The 25,192-nt window shown below is 40.4% G+C and overlaps 1 protein-coding gene across 8 annotated transcripts in view; it reads right to left on the reverse strand.

Annotated features, from left to right (window-relative positions):
• Positions 1 to 13,616: 13,616 nt before the first annotated feature.
• The window catches only part of LOC106581894 (ras/Rap GTPase-activating protein SynGAP), a 110,783-nt gene continuing 99,207 nt past the window's right edge, over positions 13,617 to 25,192 (reverse strand). For 7 of the 8 annotated variants that reach the window (XM_045703172.1, XM_045703185.1, XM_045703177.1 and 4 more), the window contains one exon: positions 13,617 to 16,181. In XM_045703172.1, coding sequence (XP_045559128.1) covers positions 16,067 to 16,181 — 115 coding nt within the window. In that variant the 3' untranslated portion in view covers positions 13,617 to 16,066. Of the gene's footprint in view, positions 19,315 to 25,192 lie in introns of all 8 variants that reach the window. The other variant, XM_014164423.2, reaches the window with a different exon arrangement.

Genomic DNA, 25,192 nt, shown 5'->3' on the forward strand with positions numbered 1-25,192 from the left:
ATTTCTCCTTTGTTAAGATATCAATAATCACGACACAGGTGGAACTTGTGCTGGGGACAATAAAAGGCCACTTTGTGCAGTTGTCACACAACGTTACAGATGTCTCAAGTTGAGGGAGAAGCAATTGGCATGCTGACAACAGGAATGTCTACCAAAGCTGTTAGAGAATTTAATGTTCATTTCTCTACCATAAGCTGCCTCCAATGTTGCCATTCATCCACCGCCATCACCTCATGTTTCAGCATGATAAAGCACAGCCCCCTGTCGCAAGGATCTGTTCACACTTCCTGGTACCTGAAATGTCACAATTCTTCCATGGCCTGCATACTCACCAGACATGTCCCCCATTGAGCATGTTCTGGATGCTCTGGATTGATGAGTTCCCGCCAATATCCAGCAACTTTGCACAGTCATTGAAGAGGAGTGGGACAACATTCCACAGGCCATAATCAACAGCCTGATCAACTCTATGCGAAGATGTGTCACACTGCATGAGGCAAATGTTGGTCACACCAGATACTGACAGGTTTTCTGATTGACGCCCCTACCTTATTTTCAAGGTATTTGTGACCAACAGATGCATATCTCTATTCCCAGTCATGTGAAATCCATAATTAGGGTTTAATGAAAGTATTTCAACTGACTGATTTCCTTACATGAACTGTAACTCAGTAAAATCTTTGAAATTGTTGCATGTTGCGTTTATATTTTTCTTCAGCATACAGTTGAAGTCGGAAGTTTACATACACCTTACCCAAATACATTTAAACTCAGTTTTTCACAACTCCTGACATTTAATCCTAGTAAAAATCCCCTGTCTTAGGTCAGTTAGGATCACCACTTTATTTTAAGAATGTTAAATGTCAGAATAATAGCAGAGAGTGATTTATTTCAGCTTTTTTTTTTCATCACATTCCTAGTGGGTCAGAAGTTTACATGCACTCAATTAGTATTTGGTAGCATTGCCTTTAATTAAATTGTTTAACTTGGGTCAAACGTTTCAGGTAGCCTTCCACATGCTTCCCACAATAAGTTGGGTGAATTTTGACCCATTCCTCCTGACAGAGCTGGTGTAACTGAGTCAGGTTTGTAGGCCTCCTTGCTCACACATGCTTTTTCAGTTCTGCCAACAAATTTTCTATGGGATTGAGGTCAGGGCTTTCTGATGGCCACTCCAATACCTTGACTTTGTTGTTCTTAAGCCATTTTGCCACAACTTTGGAAGTATGCTTGGGGTCATTGTCCATTTGGAAGACCCATTTACGACCAAGCTTTAACTTCCTGACTGATGTCTTGAGATGTTGCTTCAATATATCCACATAATTTTCCTCCCTCATGAAGCCATCTATTTTGTGAAGTGCACCAGTCCCTCCTGCAGCAAAGCACCCCCACAACATCATGCTGCCACCCCCGTGCTTCACGGTTGGGATGGTGTTCTTATGCTTGCAAGCCTCCCCCTTTTTCCTCCAAACATAATGATGGTCATTATGGCCAAACAGTTATATTTTTGTTTCATCAGACCAAAGGACATTTCTCCAAAAAGTACGATCTTTGTCCCCATGTGCAGTTGCAAACCGTTGTCTGGCTTTTTATGTGGCTTCTTCCTTGCTGAGCGGCCTTTCACGTTATGTCGATATAGGACTTGTTTTACTGTGGATATAGATACTGTTGTACCCGTTTCCTCCAGCATCTTCACAAGGTCCTTTGCTGTTGTCCTGGGATTGATTTGCACTTTTCGCACCAAAATACGTTTATCTCTAGGAGACAGAACGCATCTCTTTCCTGAGTGGTATGACGACTGCGTGGTCCCATGGTGTTTATACTTGCGTACTATTGTTTATACAGATGAACGTGGAACCTTCAGGTGTTTGGAAATTGCTCCCAAGGATGAACTGGGGAGGTCTACAATTTTTTTCTGAGGTCTTGGCAGATTTCTTTAGATTTTCCCATGATGTCAAACAAAGAGGCACTGAGTTTGAAGGTAGGCCTTGAAATACATTCACAGGTACACATCAAAATTGACTCAAATGATGTCAATTAGCCTATCAGAAGCTTCTAAAGCCATGACATCATTTTCTTGAATTTTCCAAGCTGTTTAAAGGCACAGCCAACTTAGTGTATGTAACTTCTGACCCACTGGAATTGTGATACAGTGAAATAATCTGTAAACAATTGTTGGAAAAGTTACTTGTGTCATGCACAAAGTAGTTGTCCTAACCGACTTGCCAAAACTTTAGTTAGTTAACAAGAAATTTGTGGAGTGGTTGAAAAACAAGTTTTAATGACTCTTCTGACTTCAACTGTATATTTTCCTATTTTTTTTGGGGGGGGGGGTTCAGATGTTTTCGGAAGACTGCTGTCGTAGCTTCAGGGGGAAGCTGGTTCCACCTTTCGGGTGCCAGAACAGAGAAGAGCTTGGGCTGGGCTGACCAGGAGCTGCCGTCCCATAGGGGTGATTTGGATGAATACTGAATATTCTGGGTTTATGTTTTTGATAAAAAAGAGGCTACAAGTAAACGTTTCTCTTTGGTTTTTGATTGCTAGACAAGGCGATCACCGAAGGATCACCTGATCCAGCGTGAATGCCATCATCACATCTATTTCAACAGAGAAAGGTAAGTGCTGTTCATTAATGCTGTTCATTGAGAGTTTGAATCGGCTGGAGCTTCTTGTTTTGTAGCTAAATGACCTATCTGTTTTTCCGCTTAGTTTTAAGCGTTAGGAATTAAATTAGGCCACTTTGCTGGTTGGCTATGGCTCTGTAATTTGATAACGTAGTGTGCTGGGGTGCGTTTTTCATGAACCGACACACCAGGTAAGCAGTGATTGCATTTGTTTTAAACTGGTCTGCAACACTAGATGCATAACTTTGGCATACGTGTAGCATACTGTACACTTTAGCCTCTACGCTTCTGAGTGTGGACATCTCCACACTTGTCGTAGATTCCAGAAGACCTAACAGTCCTTTTACGTAAGATTGTTGCATAAACTTAATTTGAATTTAGGCTGCTCTACTAAAGTGTGTTCAGTTTGATTAAATGTTTGCTACGTTGCGTGACGGTTAGTACTGAATGACATGTTTCCCCAAAATGTTCAATGTTCTTGAACAGACTTTGAGGTACGTCGCAGACACCGATGCCTCAATCAAGCTTAACACTTTCTTGCCTGCTTCGAGGAAAACAGCACAGAGCCACCGACAAGGACTGTGTGCTCCCGATCTCTGTGGCCGATATGAGTAAGACATTCAATGATGTCAACCCTGACAAGGCTGCCAACCCAGATGGCATCCTAAGCCAAATCCTCAGAGCATGTGCAGACCAGCTGGCTGGAGTGTTTACTGACATATTCAATCGTACCCTATCCCAGTCTGTTGTCCCTACTTTCTTCAAGATGTCCACCATTGTTCCTGTACCCAAGAAAGGGAAGGTAACCGGACTAAATGACTATCGCCCCATAGCACTCACTTCTTAGATACCGCCAGGAACACTACCCTGCACTTCTTAGACTAGCAGGCTTCCACCAGGAACACTACCCTGCACCTTAAGAGACCTCTGCCTTATGTATATAGAATCATTGAACACTGGTCACTTTAATAATGTTTACATACTGTGTTACCCATTTTATATGTATATACTGTATTCTAGTCATGGCTCATCCTAGTCACGACTTCCGCCAAAGTCAATCCCTCTCCTTGTTCGGGCGGCATTCGGCGGTCGACGTCACCGGTCTTCTAGCCATTGCCGATCCACTTTTCATTTTCCATTTGTTTCGTCTTTGTTTTACACACCTAGTTTCAATATTTAACTCTCTGTTTTCCCCATGGTTTTTGTGCGTGTTTGTTCATTGTTAAGTGGTCGAGATTTCTGTGAGCTGGTGTGTTTCCCTGCGTGGAATGATTTTGTTGTTTTATTCGAGTAAAGGAAGTTATTTACTCAGTTCTGTGTCCTGCGCCTGACTCCGTCCTACCCGCTGCACACTGACACTTGACAAGTGCGTGAAAAAGTATTTGCCCCCTTTCTAATTTTCTCATATTTTTGATACGGAATGTTATCAGATCTTCAACCAAAACCTGATAAATAAAAGATAAAGTGAACCTGAGTGAACAAATAACACAACAATTACATACTTATTTAATTTATTTCATAAACAAAGTTATGCAACACCCCATGTCCCTGTGTGGAAAAAGTAATTTCCCCCTTACACTCTAACTGGTTGTGCCACCTTTAGCTGCAAGGACTGCAACCAAATGCTTCCTGTAGTTGTCGATCAGACTCTCACATCGCTGTGGATGAATTTTGTCCCTCTCTTACATGCAGAACTGCTTTAACTCAGCGACATTTGTGGGTTTTCAAGTATGAACTGCTCATTTCAAGTCCTGCCACATCATCTCAATTGGGATTTGGACTTTGACTAGAACATTCCAAAACTTCAAATGTGTTGCTTTTTAGCCATTTCCATGTAGACTTGATTGTGTGTTTTGGATCATTGTCTTGCTGCATGACCCAGCTGCGCTTCAGCTTCAGCTCACAGATGGATAGCCTGACATTCTCCTGTAGAATATACTCATACAGACCAGAATTCATGGTTCCTTCTATTAAGGCAAGTCATCCAGGTCCTGAAGCAGCAAAGCATCCCCAAACCATCACACTACCAACCCCATGCTTGACCATTGGTATGAGGTTATTACTGTGGAATGCAGTGTTTGGTTTTCGCCAGGCATAATGGGACCCAATTATATTTGTGAATCATCTGTCCATAGAACATTCTTCCAAGAGTCTTGATGATCATCAAGGTACTTCCATGTGTTTTTGGCAAACTTCAGTCAACTTTTTGAATGACATGGGTCGCATGATGCCTGGCGAAAACCAAACACTGCATTCCAATACCTTGCAAAGAAGGGCACCTATTGATAGATGGGTAAAAAAAAAAAAAAGACATTAAATATCCCTTTGAGCATGTTGAAGTTATTAATTCCATCTCGGATGGTGTATCAATACACCCAGTCACTACAAAGACCTTTAAACAGTTAGAGTTTAATGGCTGTGATAGGAGAAAACTGAGGATGGATCATCAACATTGTAGTTACTCTACAATACTAACCTAATTGACAGAATGAAAATAAGGCAGCTTGTACAGAATAAAAATATTCCGAAACATGCATTCTGTTTGCAACAAGGCACTAAAGTAATACTGAATACAAAGTGTTATGTTTGGGGCAAATCCAACACATTCAAGCATGGTGGTGGCTGCATCATGTTATGGGTATGCTTGTCATCGGCAAGGACTAGGGAGTTTTTTAGGATGAAAAGAAACGGATTAGAGTTAAGCACAGGCAAAATCCTCGAGGAAAACACTGTTCAGTCTGCTTTCCAACAGACACTGGGAGACAAATTCACCTTTCAGCAGGACATTAACCTTAAACACAAGGCCAAATATACACTGGAGCTGCTTACCAAGATGACATTGAATGTTCCTGAATGGCCTAGTTACAATTTTGACTTAAATCGGCTTGAAAATCCATGGCAAGATTTGTAAATGGCTGTTTAGCAATGATTAACAACCAACTTGATAGAGCTTGAAGAATTTTAAAAAGAATAATGTGCAAATATTCTACAATCCAAGTGTGCAAAGCTCTTAGAGACTTACCCAGAAAGACTCACAACTGTAATTGCTGCCAAAGGTGATTTGAACATGTATTGACTCAGAAGTGTGAATACTTATGTAAATGAGATGTGTCTGTATTTCAATTTCAATAAATGTGCAAACATTTCTGAAAAAGTGTTTTCACTTTGTCATTATGGGTTTTGTGTTGATGGGTGAGAAAAAAAACAGATTTAATCCAAATTCAATTCAGGCTGTTCCAAAACAAAATGTGGAATAAGTCATGGGGTATGCATATTTAAAAAATAATAATATTTTACCATTATTTTACCAGGTAAGTTGACTGAGAACACATTCTCATTTACAGCAACAACCTGGGGAATAGTTACAGGAGAGAGGAGGGGGGATGAATGAGACAATTGTAAAGTTTCTGAAGGCACTGCATACAGTGGGGGAAAAAAGTATCTGATCCCCTGCTGATTTTGTACGTTTGCCCACTTACAAAGAAATGATCAGTCTATAATTTTAATGGTAGGTTTATTTGAACAGTGAGAGACAGAATAACAACAAAAAATCCAGAAAAACGCATGTAAAAAATGTTATAAAATGATTTGCATTTTAATGAGGGAAATAAGTATTTGACCCCTCTACAAAACATGACTTAGTACTTGGTGGCAAAACCCTTGTTGGCAATCACAGAGGTCAGACGTTTCTTGTAGTTGGCTACCAGGTTTGCACACATCTCAGGAGGGATTTTGTCCCACTCCTCTTTGCAGATCTTTTCCAAGTCATTATGGTTTCGAGGCTGACGTTTGGCAACTCGAACCTTCAGCTCCCTCCCCAGATTTTCTATGGGATTAAGGTCTGGAGACTGGCTTGGCCACTCAAGGACCTTAATGTGCTTCTTCTTGAGCCACTCCTTTGTTGCCTTGGCCATGTGTTTTGGGTCATTGTCATGCTGGAATACCCATCCACAACCCATTTTCAATGCCCTGGCTGAGGGAAGGAGGTTCTCACCCAAGATTTGACAGTACATGGCCCCGTCAAATGATGCGGTGAAGTTGTCCTGTCCCCTTAGCAGAAAAACACCCCCAAAGCATAATGTTTCCACCTCCATGTTTGACGGTGGAGATGGTGTTCTTGGGGTCATAGGCAGCATTCCTCCTCCTCCAAACACGGCGAGTTGAGTTGATGTCAAAGAGCTCCATTTTGGTCTCATCTGACCACAACACTTTCACCCAGTTGTCCTCTGAATCATTCAGATGTTCATTGGCAAACTTCAGACGGGCATGTATATGTGCTTTCTTGAGCAGGGGGATCTTGCGGGCCTGCAGGATTTCAATCCTTCACGGCGTAGTGTGTTACCAATTGTTTTCTTGGTGACTATGGTCCCAACTGCCTTGAGATCATTGACAAGATCCTCCCGTGAAGTTCTGGGCTGATTCCTCACCGTTCTCATGATCATTGCAACCCCACGAGGTGAGATCTTGCATGGAGCCCCAGGCCGAGGGATATTGACAGTTCTTTTGTGTTTCTTCCATTTGCGAATAATCGCACCAAATGTTGTCACCTTCTCACCAAGCTGCTTGGCGATGGTCTTGTAGCCCATTCCAGCCTTGTGTAGGTCTACAATCTTGTCCCTGACATCCTTGGAGAGCTCTTTGGTCTTGGCCACGGTGGAGAGTTTGGAATCTGATTTATTGATTGCTTCTGTGGACAGGTGTCATTTTTACAGGTAACAAGCTGCGGTTAGGAGCACTCCCTTTAAGAGTGTGCTCCTAATCTCAGCTCGTTACCTGTATAAAAGACACCTGGGAGACAGAATTCTTTCTGATTGAGAGGGGGTCAAATACTTATTTCCCTCATTAAAATGCAAATCATTTTATAACATTTTTGACATGCGTTTTTCTGGATATTTTTGTTGTTATTCTGTCTCTCACTGTTCAAATAAACCTACCATTAAAATTATAGACTGATCCTTTCTTTATCAGCGGGCAAACGTACAAAATCAGCAGGGGAATCAAATACTTATTTCCCCCACTGTATATATACAAAGCTGTGTACTTGGTCAATAAATGTTGATTTTATTTTATTTGCTCCATTTCGTGGGTGTGGCTGGGTCTGGCTTGAACAATGCATGACGTATTTAAATAGCAGTGGCCATGCTGACAGGGTTCCCCAACCCCGTTTTTCAACTGGTCACTCAGAACAGCACCTTTTCCGTTCAATTGAACATTGCACATCATTGTGTCATATTGAACGCAGCCCTAGTGTCTGCTGAGTACTTCCTTATGCCATAAAAAATCTGAGACATTGGTCATGTCCGAATACCCATTCTTGCTAAATAGTAGGCATTTTGGGTATGGGAAATACAAGGTTTTGTAGTAGGCCTATGTGATAATTTTTGTATACTTTTGTAAGGGAGTGCCTAACTGGCAGCAGGGAAGTCAGGTGCAGGAGAGCAAAACTTGGTAATCAACAGAGCAGTTTTATTCATAAAACCACCGGTAACCAGAACCACAAACAAATGGGTACAAAACCCGTCGCGCACATGCACTTACAATAAACAATTCTGCACAAAGACATGGGGGGAACAGAGGGTTAAATACACAACATGTAATGAGGGAAATTGAGACCAGTTGTGTGAGAAGACAAGACAAAACAAATGGAAAATGAAAAGTGGATCGATGATGGCTAGAAGACCGGCAACGCCGAGCGCCGAGCGCTGCCCGAACAAGGAGAGGAACCGACTTCGGTAGAAGTCGTGACAACTTTAAATGCCAGGATTTCATACTCCGTGGTTGTCCAGACCCTGTTTTTTTTGTTGCCCTGGCACACAGCTGACTCAAATAATCAACTAATCATCAAGCTTTGATCGTTTGAATCAAGTGTGTAGTGTTAGGGCAAAAACCAAAACGTGCACCCCTTGGGGTCCCGAGGACAGAGTTTGGGAAATGCTGTCATATTCATTTTGGCTTTTCCTCTAGTTGAATTCTCTGCACACTATTGAGGAAGAGAATCGTCTTTCGAGACCCAAGTGTGTTTCATAACAGCTGATAATCAGATAGGCGGAACGCAATTGTGCATATGCGCACTAGATGAGCATTCTCAATATGGATGAGCCTACAATGTTGAAATGTGTTGCTTACTGCATTTGATTTGACCAAACAGTATGTTCTAAATTGTATGTACTACGATTAGTACACAGTATGCAGTTTTAGTAAGTAGTAGGCAAGACAGATTTCGGACACAGCCAATATGTCACGTCCTGACCAGTATAAGGTTAATTGGTATTGTAGTTTGGTCAGGACGTGGCAGAGGGTATTCGTTTTATGTGGTTCGGGGTGGTGTGTTTTGTTGAAGGGGCATTTGGTTTAAGTATTCCGGGGTTTTTGGGCACTGTTTGGTTTTCAGGTATTCTATGATTTGTCTAGTATGTCTGTTTCTATGTTTGGTTAATTGGGGTTGGGACTCTCAGTTGAAGGCAGGTGTTGTCTATCTGCCTTTGATTGAGAGTCCCATATATGAGGGTGTGTTTGTTATTTGTGGGTGATTGTTCTGTGTTGAGCCTATGCTTTGCCAGACTGTTGGTTGTTCGTTCATTCTCGTGGTTTGTTATTTTGGCATTCATTTTGAAAATAAATAAACGTCAAGATGAGCCTGCACTTACCTGCTGCGTTTTGGTCCTCCTTCACCGACGACAACCGTGACACAATATCTACAGGAAAGTAGGCCTTAAATCGACTTCCAAACACGGGTCTGAGTGTGGCTCTCAGGATTTGTTTGAGAACACAATGTAAATACATGCACACAATGCATGCATATACAGTTGAAGTCGGAAGTTTACCTACACTTAGGTTGGAGTCATTAAAACTCGTGTTTGAACCACAAATGTCCTGTTAACAAATTATAGTTTTGGCAAGTCGGTTAAGACATCTACTTTGTGCATGACACAAGTAACTTTTCCAACAACTGTTTACAGACAGATTATTTCACTTATAATTCACTGTATCACAATTCCAGTTGGTCAGAAGTTTACATGCACTAAGTTGACTGTGCCTTTAAACAGCTTGGAAAATTCAAGAAAATGATGTCATGGCTTTAGAAGCTTCTGATAGGCTAATTGGCATCATTTGAGTCAATTGGAGGTGTACCTGTGGATGTATTTCAAGGCCTACCTTCAAACTCAGTGCCTCTTGGCTTGACATCATGGGAAAATCTAAAGAAATCCGCCAAGACCTCAGAATAAACATTGTAGACCTCCACAAGTCTGGTTCATCCTTGGGATCAACTTCCAAATGCCAGAAGGTACCACGTTCATCTGTATAAACAATAGTACGCAAGTATAAACACCATGGGACCACGCAGCTGTCATACCGATCAGGAAGGAGACGTGTTCTGTCTCCTAGAGATGAACGTACTTTGCTGTGAAAAGTGCAAATAAATCTCAGAAAAACAGCAAAGGACCTTGTGAAGATGCTGGAGGAAACCGGTACAAAAGTATCTATATCCACAGAAAAACAAGTCCTATATCGACATAACCTGAAAGGCTGCTCAGCAAGGAAGAAGCCACTGCTCCAAAACCGCCATATAAAAGCCAGACTACGGTTTGCAACTGCACATGGGGACAAAGATCGAACTTTTTGGAGAAATGTCCTCTGGTCTGATGAAACAAAAATAAAACTGTTTGGCCATAATGACCATCGTTATGTTTGGAGGAAAAAGGGGGAGGCTTGCAAGCCGACCTTGAAGCACGGGGGTGGCAACATCCAACCATGAAGCACGGGGGTGGCAGCATCATGTTGTGGGGGTGCTTCGCTGCACTTCACAAAATAGATGGCATCATGAGGGAGGAAAATTATGTGCATATATTGAAGCAACATCTCATTACATCAGTCAGGATGTTAAATCTTGGTTGCAAATGGGTCTTCCAAATGGACAATGACCCCAAACATACTTCCAAAGTTGTGGCAAAATGGCTTAAGGACAACAAAGTCAAGGTATTGGAGTGGCCATCACAAAGCCCTGACCTCAATCCCATAGAGAATTTGTGGGCAGACTAAAAAAGTGTGTGCGAGCAAGGAGGCCTACAAGCCTGACTCAGTTACACCAGCTTTGTCAGGAGGAATGGCCCAAAATTCACCCAACTTATTGTGGGAAGCTTGTGGAAGGCTACCTGAAACATTTGACCCAAATGAAACAATTTAAAGGCAATGCTACCAAATACTAATTGAGTGTATGTAAACTCACCCACTGGGAATGTGATGAAAGAAATTAAAGCTGAAATAAGTCATTCTCTCTACTATTATTCTGGCATTTCACATTCTTAAAATAAAGTGGTGATCCTAACTGACCTAAGAGGGACTTTTTACTGGCATTAAATGTCAGGAATTGTGAAAAACGTAGTTTAAATGTATTTATTTCAAGTACAGTTGAAATAAATGTATTTCAACTGTACTTGAGGGCCGGATCACCACATCTGGGGTTTTGGGCACCTACCTTCAGGGGGCCCCACAACCAGGGGTTGGAACCAAAATTATTTTCCAATCGTTTCGTTCTGAACAGAACCACATTTATTTCATTCCGTTCCACTGTTCCAGCCAGCAAAATATAGTTCTGAACTAGCTCGAACCCCCAACAAGTACCGGTTTATATCATTCCTTACTGTTCCTTTTTTAACCTGTGATATCAACAGTTTTTTACATTTAGCTTATTAAATTACTTTACCAATCAATGCGGATAGAGCAGGCAAGGTAGTTGTTTACATGTGTGATGGACAGACAAGTGTAGCCTATGGTGCAAGATGCGACTGACATTTTGTTGGTGGGGAAGGAAAAGAGCGAGAGAGGGGGGTGGAGGAGGCTTGAAGTCCTGGGCATGTTGTTATGACATGCATTATCTGAATTAGGTCCACTGAATTATACCTAAGAGGACCGGCTTCTATGGAAGAACTTTGAATGTCCTTTGAGCTAGCTAGCTAACAAGCTTGAGCTAGCTAGCTAACAAGCTTGTGTGTGCAGAGTGGCACCAGAATTAAAAACACATCTTACCTTTTTGTAGTTAATAAATCCTTTGTGAAACATTATAACTAGGCCTATTGCATCCTTAACTAGCATTTAAAAAGTTAATCCATTCTTCCCAAGCTAATTAAAAATCTATCTCCCTATCCTCTGAATCACGATTCTAACGTCAGTACAGTAGCCTATGCTTTGGAGGGGGGATGGGCAGGTATCCTAAATATGCACACACACAAAGATTTCAGCTTGCAGGCAGACACTGGAATAAGTTTCTGAGTGACAGAGTGAGGGTTTTGCATAGGCGCTTTGCGGCATTTTCTTGGGGGACTAGTAAAAATGCCTGCAACTTAAAAGAAGGTTATTAACTGGTTTTTGTGCTTTTAAAATAACAGTTCTGTCCCGGAACAGTGTGGATTACTTTTGTTCCATGTTCTATTTCTGTTCCTTGAAAATGTTTGCTATTTTTCTGGTTTTCGGGGGTCCTGCAATTCTACACATTTTGTCATGGCTTATGATGCGAGCAGGGGGTGGTTTAGAAAAGTCAGTTTAATAACACTTTTCTGTGGATATTTTGTCTCAAATTTTCAACATAATGCCCAACCACCAAGACAACCGGTAGAGTAAGTTCAAATGTAATATTATTCAACATTCTGGCTTGCGGAGGTCCTGAGAAGACCTTTCCAAACAATTGTATTGTATTATGTCAGACGGTGACTAGCTAGCAAGCTATCACCGGATGATGTATCAGGCTACATACAGTGCCTTCCAAAAGTATTCATACCCCATGACTTATTCCACATTTTGTTGTGTTACAATCTAAATTCAAAATGAATGAATTTTTTTTTTTTCTCACCCATCTACACACAATAACTCATAATGACAAAGTGAAAACATGTTTTTAACAATTGTTGCACATTTATTGAAAATGAAATACAGAAATATCAGATTTACATGTGTATTCACGCCCCCGACTCAATACATGTTAGAATCACCTTTGGCAGCGATTACAGCTGTGAGTCTTTCTGGGTAAGTCTCTAAGAGCTTTGCACACCTGGATTGTAGAATAATTGCACATTATGCTCTTCATGCTCTGTCAAGTTGGTTGTTGATCATTGCTAGACAGCCATTTTCAAGCCTTGCCATTGATTTTCAAGCCGATTTAAGTCAAAACTGTAACTAGGCCACTCGGGAACATTCAATGTCATCTTGGTAAGCAATTCCAGTGTATATTTGGCCTTGTGTTTTAGGTTATTGTCCTGCTTAAAGGTGAATTTGTTGATCCATCCTCAGTTTTCTTATATCACAGTTAAACTATGTAACTGTTTTAAAGACACTATTGGCCTCATGGTGAATCTCCCTGGTCCTTCTGGTTGAATCTCTGTTTGAAATTCACTGTAGAGACTGAGAGACCTTCCAATCATTTGTATGTGTGGGGTACAGAGATGAGGTAGTCATAAAAAAAATATGTTAAACACTATTATTGCAACTTATTATGTGACTTCTTTAGCACATTTTTAATCCTGAAATAATTTAGGCTTTTCACAACAAAGGTGTTGAATACATTTCTAAAAACATAATTCCACTTTGACATTCTGGGGTATTGTTTGTTGGCCAGTGACACATCTCAAATGAATCCATGTTATATTCAGGCTGCAACACAACAAAATGTGGAAAAAGTCAAGGGGTGTGAATACTTACTAAAAAGACTAGTCTTCACTTTTATCTCACATGAAATGCACCAACAGCCTCAGCAAATAATATTTGCAAACATGATTGGTTATGGTAACGTCGACTACTATGATCTGACTGGCATACTGCGTCTTTGGTTGTCCAGTGATAATCTAATGATGTTTCTGTATCCTACAGTATATCTCATGATTTGGACCCCAGAATAGGCCTCATAAACCATTAAATGGCCAACAGGCCTAGTAAGAGTTAAGATATTTTTCACTGTGGTGACTATTCTGTAGGAATGATAAAAAAAATACATATCACATCTTAATTTAAGAAGTTAATTATTTGTTTATTATTCATTTATTTAAGTATTTCTATCTCCAAGATTCACCCACCCGAAAAATATAAATTCCGGCTTATTCAAAAATGAAATGAAGGAATTGTTATTGACCGCATCAAAGGAATGAATCAACAAAATCAAAGTGGCAATAATCATAATCATTATTACAATAATAGTTAAATAATCAGAATATCCACATTCATAACAAATCCATGTACAATGGCAATACACTCTTCAATATCACTCTTTCCATTAATATACACAAGTCCCCGAATGTCTGTCCTTTTTAAAACAAAAATAGAGGGGTTGGGGGACTATGGCTTGTCAAGGGGTATGACTATGAGTGACCTGTGGGGTTGAAAGTTCAAGGGTTAGGGAGGGTTGGCGAGTTGGAGGCACACTTAATAGAACTTGAAGAAATGGCTAATAACATGGTGTTACTTGCATGGAAGAGTTGCTTCACAAGTAACAGTGTGATCTGAACCAAATGTTCAGCCTGACAGAGGGGTCTATGAGAGGCAGAGTTCGGGGAACTAAATTGGAAAGATTAGATAAGGGTTGTCTGGATAATTATATACATCTGAATGACAACCATTGCAAACATTTAATGTAGAGAAAACGTAAAACTTAAATCAAATAACAAGGAAGAATCATAATAGTTACAGGAATTAAAAAAAAAAGGAGATGGAGGTCACTGGAAATATTATCTTAGTTATTCTACATACTGTATATGTACAAACATTGCTTGGTCACCCAAATATAATTTTTAAAAATGCCTCAGTTGATGAGAAAATGAGTGCAAGCCAGAGATTGTTTTGAGAGGCATAATTAGGTGTGTAGGTGTCAGATTGGTCAGTGTCTGCACAGAAAGTGCATCCCAGACAGCTGTCCTTTAAATTGCCAGTGTGAACCTCTCCACTCCAACATTTCTCTTTGAGGAGTCAAATACGTCATTTACGAGAGAGAGAGAGAGAGATTAGAGGATTGAGGAAAAAACTGTACACCCTGCATATACAAACAAACTGTATATACACATAGACATACTATATATACACACACATATCCAGTATATACACAACAACTGTACACACACTGTATATACACACACATTCAATCACTTAAAAGGTATTAACCTCTAATCTCTCGCTCGTTTGATGTGTCATTTGTCAGTGGTCGGAGGTGAAGGAGGGCACAGGGTTTTATTTAGCTTCTGTGTCAGTGGAGTCCATACAAATAAATCAAATGGAAGTTATACAGAAACTTGGCTCCAGAATTCGGTTTCACCACACTGGAAAAACATGATAAACTCGCATCTGGTCCACTAAGCTTACATCAGAGACTGAAATAGGAAAACAAAAACGTGATGGTAAGGATGTCCTTTTCTAAGGAGTTTTAGATCGTCTGTAAAATGGAGAGCTCCCCAGCGATTGTCAAGTAGAGAAACAACATCCATCCTCATATCTCTTTTCCAGGGATTACAAGAGAGAAGTGGAGGGGTACAGGTCACTGCAACGTGCAAATCATTGTGAGGGGAGCAGGTAAAACAACAGTTTGTGTTTTTATCCGTCACAATCCCAGGGCAATCTTTCTCCACAAAAGGGAAATGTTCCATAAGATTGTCTTAAGAAAAATCAGTTGATATAAAATTGATCGTTTCTGGACTGTCTTTAGATACTAGAGTCTTGTCATTATCAAGAAATAAACATTTGCGCAGGAAGATTTCCAATTAATAGTTTTTGTAGTACTACGGTAAGAATAAGCATTATTATAGAAATATAAATCATAGCATTGTCTACATTTTTCAAAGCAATATTTTTTGTTTTGTAGCAGTTTCACTTGTAATAGGCTGTGCATAATTAGTTTCCTTTAAATGTAAAACGAATAGAGATAAAGAACAAAGAACAAAACCGAAACCATGGGAGATATGAACAGGAGCAGAAAAGTCTAAAAGTGGTGAAAATAAAGTGGGTGGTTGAAAATGGTTAAGAATAGATAGAAAGAGAAATGGGTAGATCGTGGGTGGACTGTAGAAAATGTTAGGAAGGAAAAATGCAAGAAACAAATTGTGAGATCTTAGAAAAATGTAAGGAAAGAAAAATTACAGCACCTTTGAAATGCATCTTACACACAGTAGCTCTCCCTCATTTAATTTACTGCTCAATCCCAAAAGGTTAATATCATGTCAATCTGCATAGCTGTTCTTCACATGCTTGATGAGCCAACAAAACCATTTCCCGAGATTGGCACGTCTTTAAAAGAAAATCAAATATCTAATCACAAGCATCAAATACAGATTGTCCAGCCATCCAGTCAGAGAGAGAGGGCCCAAGTAAAGTAGTGTAAATAACACAGCAGATCCTTACATGGTCAGCTGTGGCTCTGGACTATCCTTTAGGTCAGGAGAATTGGACCAATGGCCCAACTTCTCCCTTTGTCAGCCAATCGCATCACGAGAGAGCGCTCTTGATATATGACCAGGCCATGCGGGCTGCCCATGTTGCCTCAGCCAATTAGGTTCCAGATTGTCCTCCACGAAGCTGCGTGATTGGCTAAGAGGAGAAAAGGAAGACAGAGAGAGAAGGAACGGGGAGGTGCTTGATGAGTTGCTATCCAATCATAGCCATCCCACTGGGCACAGACGTCATTTCAAAGTCTAATTTTGATTTACATTTGGTTGAGTTGTCAACTAAAGTGAATTTAATCCATGTCATTGGATTTAGGTTAAAAGTAAGGTGAAAAAAAATACTACATTCCCTTACGTCCCTAATGAAATTCATAACTACATCACATTTAGCCTTTTTGTTTAAATGATGTGGAATCACTGTTGATTCAACCAGTTTTTTCCCAGTGGGATAGATCTTGTAATAGATGGACCAACCACTGTATCTGATGGCAGTCACTCCAAAGTTGGATTAATCTCTGTCAGTTTGCGTTCAGCTCTGAGGCAATTATTTGTTTACCTGAGTCTCTCAATTCTGCGTCTCTGAGGTATATTAATGGCAATGCTCATATATCAACCAGTGACCCTGTAGAGTCCCATATCTTTACTCAATGCAGACGTAAAGCCCTAGCTGCTTTAAAAGCCATCTTATTACTGATATGAAGGTTTTGGCACTCGAAAGGTAGCCCTATTAGCTGATTTAAGCTAACTACATCAAACTCTCCCTATTAATAATCACATTTGGTTCACTTTTAATTCAACACTCATGGCTAAATCTCTCTCATATCTCTGAATCTCACCCACTCTACGTTATGGCTAATCCCCTAGTACTGATCGACACAGCATTGGCGGAGGCATTTTGACCCTACACACTAAGTGCCGAATCCTAACTTGAGATCTGCATGTTAAACTCAGACTTACTCGTAAAGCATGATGCCAATGGGAGAACTGCAAAAATATAAATCAAGTTAGGATTTGGCCCTTAGTAAATTGACTCTTAATCAAATAAAAGAGTTAAATAAGACTGATGTTGGGTTCTGCAAAACCAGGACTGTCTGAAGCATGTTAATGCTCTTGAGACGCTAAGCCAGCTAAGGAAAGTTATCCAACTAGTTATAAAGCACCACCAGTGTGAATCTGAAAGGGCCAAAATAAACCCAAATTCACATCTAAACAAAGATTACAATGGACAAGTTATACACAAAACAAGAGGACATGACAACACAGTATAACAGTATTCACTGACAGGTGATATCTGAACAGTTGACACAAAGCAATCAATTCCTTTAAGTCCACTGTGTAACATATTTTAGATTTGAAATACTCTTTACTAACAATGCCCCAAACAAACTTTGTTTTCTCAAAATTGCTCAGCTGAATGGTACGTTAACTTAAAATAGTCCCTCGAAACGACACGGAGAAAGTCTATGCCACATACAAATTTGGCTGAGCACTGTTTGACTACTGGCCAAAATGTCATTATCTGAGACCCAGGCACTTAAGGCTCGACTTAACTGGCTACCCCAAAATAAGAATCAAATAAATAGTTTGTGGTACTAAACAGAAAAAGCCATGACAACAATTCTGGAAGTGTACTAGGTGTTACAAGTGACTACGTTATATGCCTGGACACTGAAGGTACAAAAATAGCATTCCTTTTATATTTTCAACCACTTCAAATTGCTGGTAAACTTTTTACCTGACAACTTTGCTATTGTCTCATTTGGTTTAAGCACCCTATTTGACCCAGCTCCCACTCCATTAAACAATTGCACACATAGGGACACGACACACACATAACAGACAGACAGACAAATACATAAAAGAAATAGGCTACCTTGACAATAACAGACAGAGTGAGAGAGACAGACATACAGACAGTGGGAAACATGAGAGGCAGTCCTATGACACACACACTTGATTTGGAAATGGCACTGTTTGTGTCTGTAGCACCAGTTGATCACACATAGGTTCTGAGATTGAGAAGAGAAAACATTGCACCAGTCCACGAATGGGAAGTCCCTTAATTAACACATTTTTGAAAACATCACACACTTTCCTTAGGCCATAGGCCATGTCTGTGAAATCCCAAAAATGAAACTGTATTCTGCTTGTTCTGCACTCGATAGTTAGACTGCATTTCAAAAAGCATAGATATTTTGGGATCTTGATTAGACTGTTTATGTACTATCATCAAATAATCTAATCTTTCTGTCAATATCATCTCCGCCTGTCATTTGAAAACCCTGTTAAAATACACTCAAAGGCACTAAGGAAACCAAACTATAAAGCCAGATGACCACATCTCTACCAATGAAATTTGAGAGCTGGAGTTTTCAGGACAGGAAATGACAAGACCTTTTATCGATGGAATTATGGGATACTACACGCATGTATATAGTAGGATGCTATTGGCTACTGAGAAGTCTTTGGGGAGTGAGACATTATATAGTGTTTGTTTACGGTCTATATTTGATTAAACAAACACACAAAGCAAAATCTCACGTAGTTGCTTGGTTTGGTGATTAGGCCTATACCAGTGTTTGATAGGCTCTATAGTTTGATCGATTGAAACAGTACATGAGGATCCCACAATGTCAACGATAACTAAAAGGTATCATTATCTTGTCCTGCAAGACAGATACTGACCAAAGCCCTGTTTGAGCATGACGGAAATGAGGTCCATTGGAAAGCCCTTTTGTTGTCTTGTGTGATAATGCTGAATGTACTGTACAGTTAAATGTACAATGACTGCTGCCCCCCACACATTTCTTCTCTCTCTGGTTTGGGTACACATAAAAGAAACGGGAAAGATTGCAGTCATCTCATCCTCCTCAAAAAAGGAAGGAAATGTGGCAAGACTTTTTTATTTGTGTCTTCTCTCTCTGATTTGGTTTTGTGTTGTTTTTGACCTGCTCCCTCTCCTCTATGCCCAGTCCTGCTGTTGCAGTGCTCTCAGCTGCCTCCGTGCTTGACACTGGGGAGGATGTAGGGTTGCCACGGAGCTCTCCATTCTGGGGTGGACTGGGGTGGAGATGAGGAGTGGGGGGAGGAGGAGGGTCTACGGGTGGGGAGGGGACTCCATTCTCATTCCGGGGCAAGCCGGTGGAGGAGATGCCTGAGGAAGAGGTAGTAGGGTCAGGATCAGTGGTCATCCATCCTTCTTTTTCTCCTCCTCCTCCTCTTCCACCTTCAGTATTCACACAGGGGTCTGCTGAACCCAGGGAGGAATGCTGGGCCCCCTAGCAAGACAGAGAGAGGGAGGGGAGAAGAGGAGTAGGAGAGGGGAGAGATGGGAGTGGGAGAAGGGGCATTCAGTGGGGGATTTGAGGCATGGACAAGGGTGTAAAGGAGTCAGCCAATCCAGGAAAGAGAGAGTGAGGCAATATAAAGAGTCATATATGAAGCAGGAAATGTGTAGAGAGAAGGTAACAGGGAGGATGGAAGGAGAGGGAGATATAAACAAGCAAGGAATAATCAAATAAAAAGAGGAGGCCAGTGAAGAACAAACAGGTGGGTAGAGGAGAGAGTAAATAGGTGAATCAGTAATGAATGTAGAAAGAAAAGAATGGAGGAAATAGTGTGGGGTGATGAGGGTCCCGATAGGAAAGGATCAAAGCAGGAGGTAAAGAAAGAAAGGATCGTGTGAGAAAGCAAAGGGAGTAAGGGAGGGAGAGAAATAAGTGACAAGGGATGGGAGGAACAACGGAGAAAGAGAAATAGAGGAAAATGAGTTACAGAGCAGAAGTATGAGGTACACCAATAGAGATGGACAGCATAGGAGAGGGGATACAGTCAGAAAAAGAAAAGGTGGAAGGAATTACAATCTTGGGTTGACCAACATGTCAGTGTCTTGATCTTCGTATGATGCTGAGTTAGAAGGGGATACTAGTCAGGGACGGGTGTCAAAGGGAGTCCGAGCAGTCAAGTAGAATGAGAGTTGTGTCAATCTTAGCCAATGAGATTCATTTCAAGGAATTTCTATACATTCTAATTTGTATTATAAACTGGGTGGTTCGAGCCCTGAATGCTGATTGGCTGACAATCGTGGCATATCAGACCGTATACAATTACGTTGGTAACCAGTTTATAATAGCAATAAGGCACCTCGAGGGTTTGTGGTGTATGGCCAATATACCACGGCTAAGGGCTGTATCCAGGCACTCTGCATTGGGTCATGCTAAGAAAAGCCCTTAGCCGTGGTATATTGACCTTATACCATACCCCCTCGTGCCTTATTGCTTAAATATACTGTAGTAAAGGCTTGAAAACCATGGTGACACAAATAGTTATGACTCTATAACTTGATACAATTGTGTCACCTTAATTAATCTTACTCACATTAAAATCCATGCACATTTCAGGTTTAGCATGGTTTTTGCTAAGCTTTCAGTCAATTGACCTTCGTCAGAGCAAAACTTTCACAGAAAGAAGAAAATAAATAAAGAATAAAAAGCGTTCACCGAAAGCTTAGCTAAGACCACAATAAATGTGAAGAAATTCAATATTGTTTTTTCATGCACCTTAGTTCCCTTGTCAAGTGTGTGGTTGATTCCCACACGTCATTGAACCTTATAAGTACTTTAACATTTAAATAGTAATAAGTACTTTAAAATAAAACATTATAGATGATAATATTATAGTATTGCATTATTATAATAGTTTAACATGCAGATGGGTTACTGTAATTCTTAGAACTTTAGATGCGAATTAAGGAACATAACGACTAAATACTGATCTACAAAGCTTGAATAAGAAGCTAGTATTCAAGAGCTCTTGAATAAAATCTCAACTGTGTCTAACCCACCAATCAGAATTTCTAACCCATACCCATTGACCAATTATCAATAGATGCTCATTAATTTACCAAATCTGTAAAGCACTGGGTTGGAATTTGTAATAAGCGAATAACTCAAAGTTTGGTTTTGCTATCTATCCTTACCTACATTGGCGCAGAATAACGTCATTGCAAATACCAGATTGATTTCAGTTCTTAATTAAATCAAGCTCTGAATGAAAGTCATCATGTCCAGTCCTGTTCAATGCAGTCTGTGTTGGAGCAGTAGGAAAGAAAATAGCTGGGTTATTGGCACTGATGGAGGTTGTGGTGTCTAATGTATCCAAGTAAAAACAGCAATGTGGAATCATTTAAAAGATTTCTACACGAATAGAATCTGAATGGACATTTACTCTACTGAGACGCCAAGACATTTTCTCAAATGTGTAATAACTTCATTGAACATTAAGGATTAAAGACCATTCATATGATTGTACCAAAGATTATGAAGTCTTAAAAGATGTGAACGAAGCACTGGAGAAGTGAAAGTCAGAAAAAAGGTATTTCAAGACTGTTTTATGATCTGCATCCAGTACAGAAATTAGTCGGAAACAGGCCATTTGTTTTCAAAACGAATTAGCATTAAATATCAGGGTGGGTGTGTCCATTGTATATAGCAGGTGTTTCCATCTCTAGAAAGAGAACAAAAAAAGTGTAATTGAACTGGCAGACCTTTTCTCTTCTCACTCAGAACCTTGTAAAGCACACGGCGATAACCAATATCAACAGATATTACCGTTAGCATACATGCTAATCCCATTCCCTACTTGGTGCTAGCAACAGTAACAGGAAATGTGTTATGGAAACAAGGGGAACAAGTGGTATTTCTCTACCAATGCTGGATTACTTTCAAACCAGTTCTACAAAAATTACTACAAACCCTTTCACATTATTTATCCAAGTTTAGCCAGACCTGCCAATACAACTGGGAAATTGTGCAAATATGTTATGATAAGAAAGTTAGCTAGCTGCTAGGTAGCCAACCTATGCTAATAAAAGAAGCAGCGATCCAGTCAACTTAACAAACGTGCATCACTCACTGTTAAAGATCCATATGTGCAGAGTTTGCTTACTTGAACAACTTGGTGTTTATGTTTGTACAAAAGCTGCAACTAATAAAAGTTAGGAAATTGTAGACAAAAACACAACACATAGTGGATGAATTGGGCAATGTTAAGTGCATTGTTAATATGCTTTGGTACGCAATTCTCAAATGTTCTTACCCAGCAACATGAATAGGAAATTAATAATAAATTGCTGTTTCAAACTAGGCATATCATTGTGGAAATTAGACGCACAAACCAACCAAATATTCCATAACAGCAGTAGATGACTGACATACATATAAAGAACACTAGACAACTCTCCAAGTATGACCCAGAGCAAAAAGAACAACAATACAGTACTGGTGACACACTTGATCAAACTCACAATGACAATACATGAACATTGGATCAACTTATGAGCTCAGGTGCCATATACATACAGGACACATACATACAGGAATATATAAACACACTCTCAAAGAAACACACACATTGACATATACGCACACCAGTTGTTTATTTTCAGGAAAGGATTGTGTCAGATACGGAGATTTCCCATAATTCCCGTCATTTATTTTGGGGAGTGGTGGGAGGGGAGATGAGTCGAATTGAATGGATATGTTGATGACCCACTGTAACGTGTTCCTCTGTGAGACACGTGCAGTGTGTGTAGGTGAGATTGTGTTGATTTGAGCAGGGGTATTGTTGTATATGGTTGTAGTCAGTTACCTTGTTGATATTGGTTCTTGGAATAGAGCCTACTTATATGTATTACTGCAGCAGAGCCATCAGTGTTTGTACGTGTACCTAATAGAGTATCTGAATTGTCAAGCTTTTTGTCATAACTAGAACTAACTAAGGCCTGGATTCAATCAGATCGAGCATTAACCATCGTTAACCAGCGTTGGCCGACATCTGCATAGCAAATGTTTTATTTATCTACAGCGAGCTGACCTATCGGTGAGCGGGTACTTTTGAAACCACTCCCTTACTTGTTATCCCTACCGCGTTAGAAGTTCAAAACGGCGCTACAAATTGTAGGCTCTATCGATGTTAGAAATAATGACTCTCAAATGTCAATCCATTGATGTTAGGCTAATGTATAGAGATGTAAAGCCTATCAAACTAATTTGAGTGTTTGATTGGTAACGCGGCTGCATAAACCTCTAATGCGGCTGCATGGAATTTGTCAGATTACGTTGAGTGTGGTTTCGTTGCCACTTGTGGATTTGACAGCTCTAACGCAGTTCCACCTCCGACACCACTAAACAACGGCTATTCGGCTGTCAATCTGATTGAATCTAGACCTAAGTATATATTACTACCATCAATATTCTGATCATACAGTTTGCTTATCATCCCAAAACAACACAGGGAAATTGAAATAAAAAAGTAGTGGAGGGATGAACAAGGATGAAGGATGTGAAGAAGGATGAAGGAGTTGCAAGGTTTTGCAAATGCCAACATTTGATAATAGTGGAGCATTGAAATGGAGCAATTAAACAGCTGAACATTTTGATGCATTTTGGTCAGGAATTCTACCATTGATGCTGGAGTTTTCAGAGAATTCAGAGGGTAAGCAATTTACCTAATGCAAAGAGGTACACGTTTAGGAAGTCTCCGTATATGACTGAATTTGTGCAAATAATGTTGGCATATTTGTCTGAGTGGTGTAAGAGTCACATACATTAATGTATACACTATATGTATTTTAAATCTGTACAATACATAAATCCAAATGTCCAATATCTAGTGCTACACTGTACAGTGCCTTTGGAAAGTATTCAAACCACTTGACCTTTTCTAGATTTTGTTATGTTGCAGACTTATTCTAAAATTGATTAAATCGTTTTTCCCCCCCATCAATCTACACTCAATACCCCATAATGACAAAGCAAAAACAGGTTTTTATTTTACTAAAAAAATAAAATAAATGGAATATCACATTTTTATAAGTATTCAGATTACAGCCTCAAGTCTTCTTGGGTATGATGCTACAAGCTTGGCACACCTGTATTTAGGGAGTTTCTCCCATTCTTCTCTGCAGATCATCTCAAGCTCTGGCAGGTTGGATGGGGAGCGTTGCTGTACAGCTATTTTCAGGTCTCTCCAGAGAGGTTCGATCGGGTTCACGTCCGGGTTCTGGCTGGGCCACTCAAGGACATTCAGAGACTTGTCCCGAAGCCATTCCCGCGTTGTCTTGGCTGTGTGCTTAGGGTCGTTGTCCTGTTGGAAGGTGAACTTTTGTCCCAGTCTAAGGTCCTGAACGCTCTGGAGCAGGTTTTCATCAAGGATCTCTCTGTACTTTGCTCCGTTCATCTTTGCCTCGATCTTGACTAGTCTCCCAATCCCTGCCGCTGAAACACATCGCCAGAGCATGATGCTGCCACCACCATGCTACACCATAGGGATGGTGCCAGGTTTCCTCCAGATGTGACGCTTGGCATTCAAGCCAAAGAGTTCAATCTTGGTTTCATCAGACCAGACAATCTTGTTTCTCATGTTCTGAGAGTCCTTTCGGTGCCTTTTGGCAAACTCCAAGCAGGCTGTCATGTGCCTTTTACTGAGAAGGGGCTTCCGTCTGGCCACTCTACCATGAAGGTCTGATTGGTGGAATGCTGCAGAGATGGTTGTCCTTCTGGAAGGTTTTCCCATCTCCACAGAGGAACTCTAGAGCTCTGTCAGAGTGGCCATCGGTTTCTTGGTCACCTCCCTGACCAAGGCCCTTCTCCCCCGATTGCTCAGTTTGGCCGGGCGGCCAGCTCTAGGAAGAGTCTTGATGGGTCCAAACTTATTCCATTTAAGAATGGAGGCCACTGTGTTCTTGTAGACCTTCAATGCTGCAGAAATGTTTTGGTACTCTTCCCCAGATCTGTGCCTCGACACAATCCTGTCTCGGAGCTCTACGGACAATTCCTTCGACCTCAAGGCTTGGTTTTTTCTCTGACATGTACTGTCAACTGTGGGACCGACAGACAGGTGTGTGCCTTTTCAAATGATGTCCAATCAATAGAATTTACCACAGGTGGACTCCAATCAAGGTGGACTCCAATCAAGTTGTAGAAACATCTCAAGGATGATCAATGGAAACAGGATGCACCTGAGCTCAATTTCGAGTCTCATAGCAAAAGGTCTGAATACTTATGTAAATAAGTTAATGTTTTTAATGTTTTATACATTTGCACAAATTTCTAAAAACCTGTTTTGGCTTTGTCATTATGGGGTATTGTGTGCAGA

This window comes from Salmo salar, chromosome ssa02 (assembly GCF_905237065.1).
Source record: "Salmo salar chromosome ssa02, Ssal_v3.1, whole genome shotgun sequence".
Taxonomy (NCBI): domain Eukaryota; kingdom Metazoa; phylum Chordata; class Actinopteri; order Salmoniformes; family Salmonidae; genus Salmo; species Salmo salar.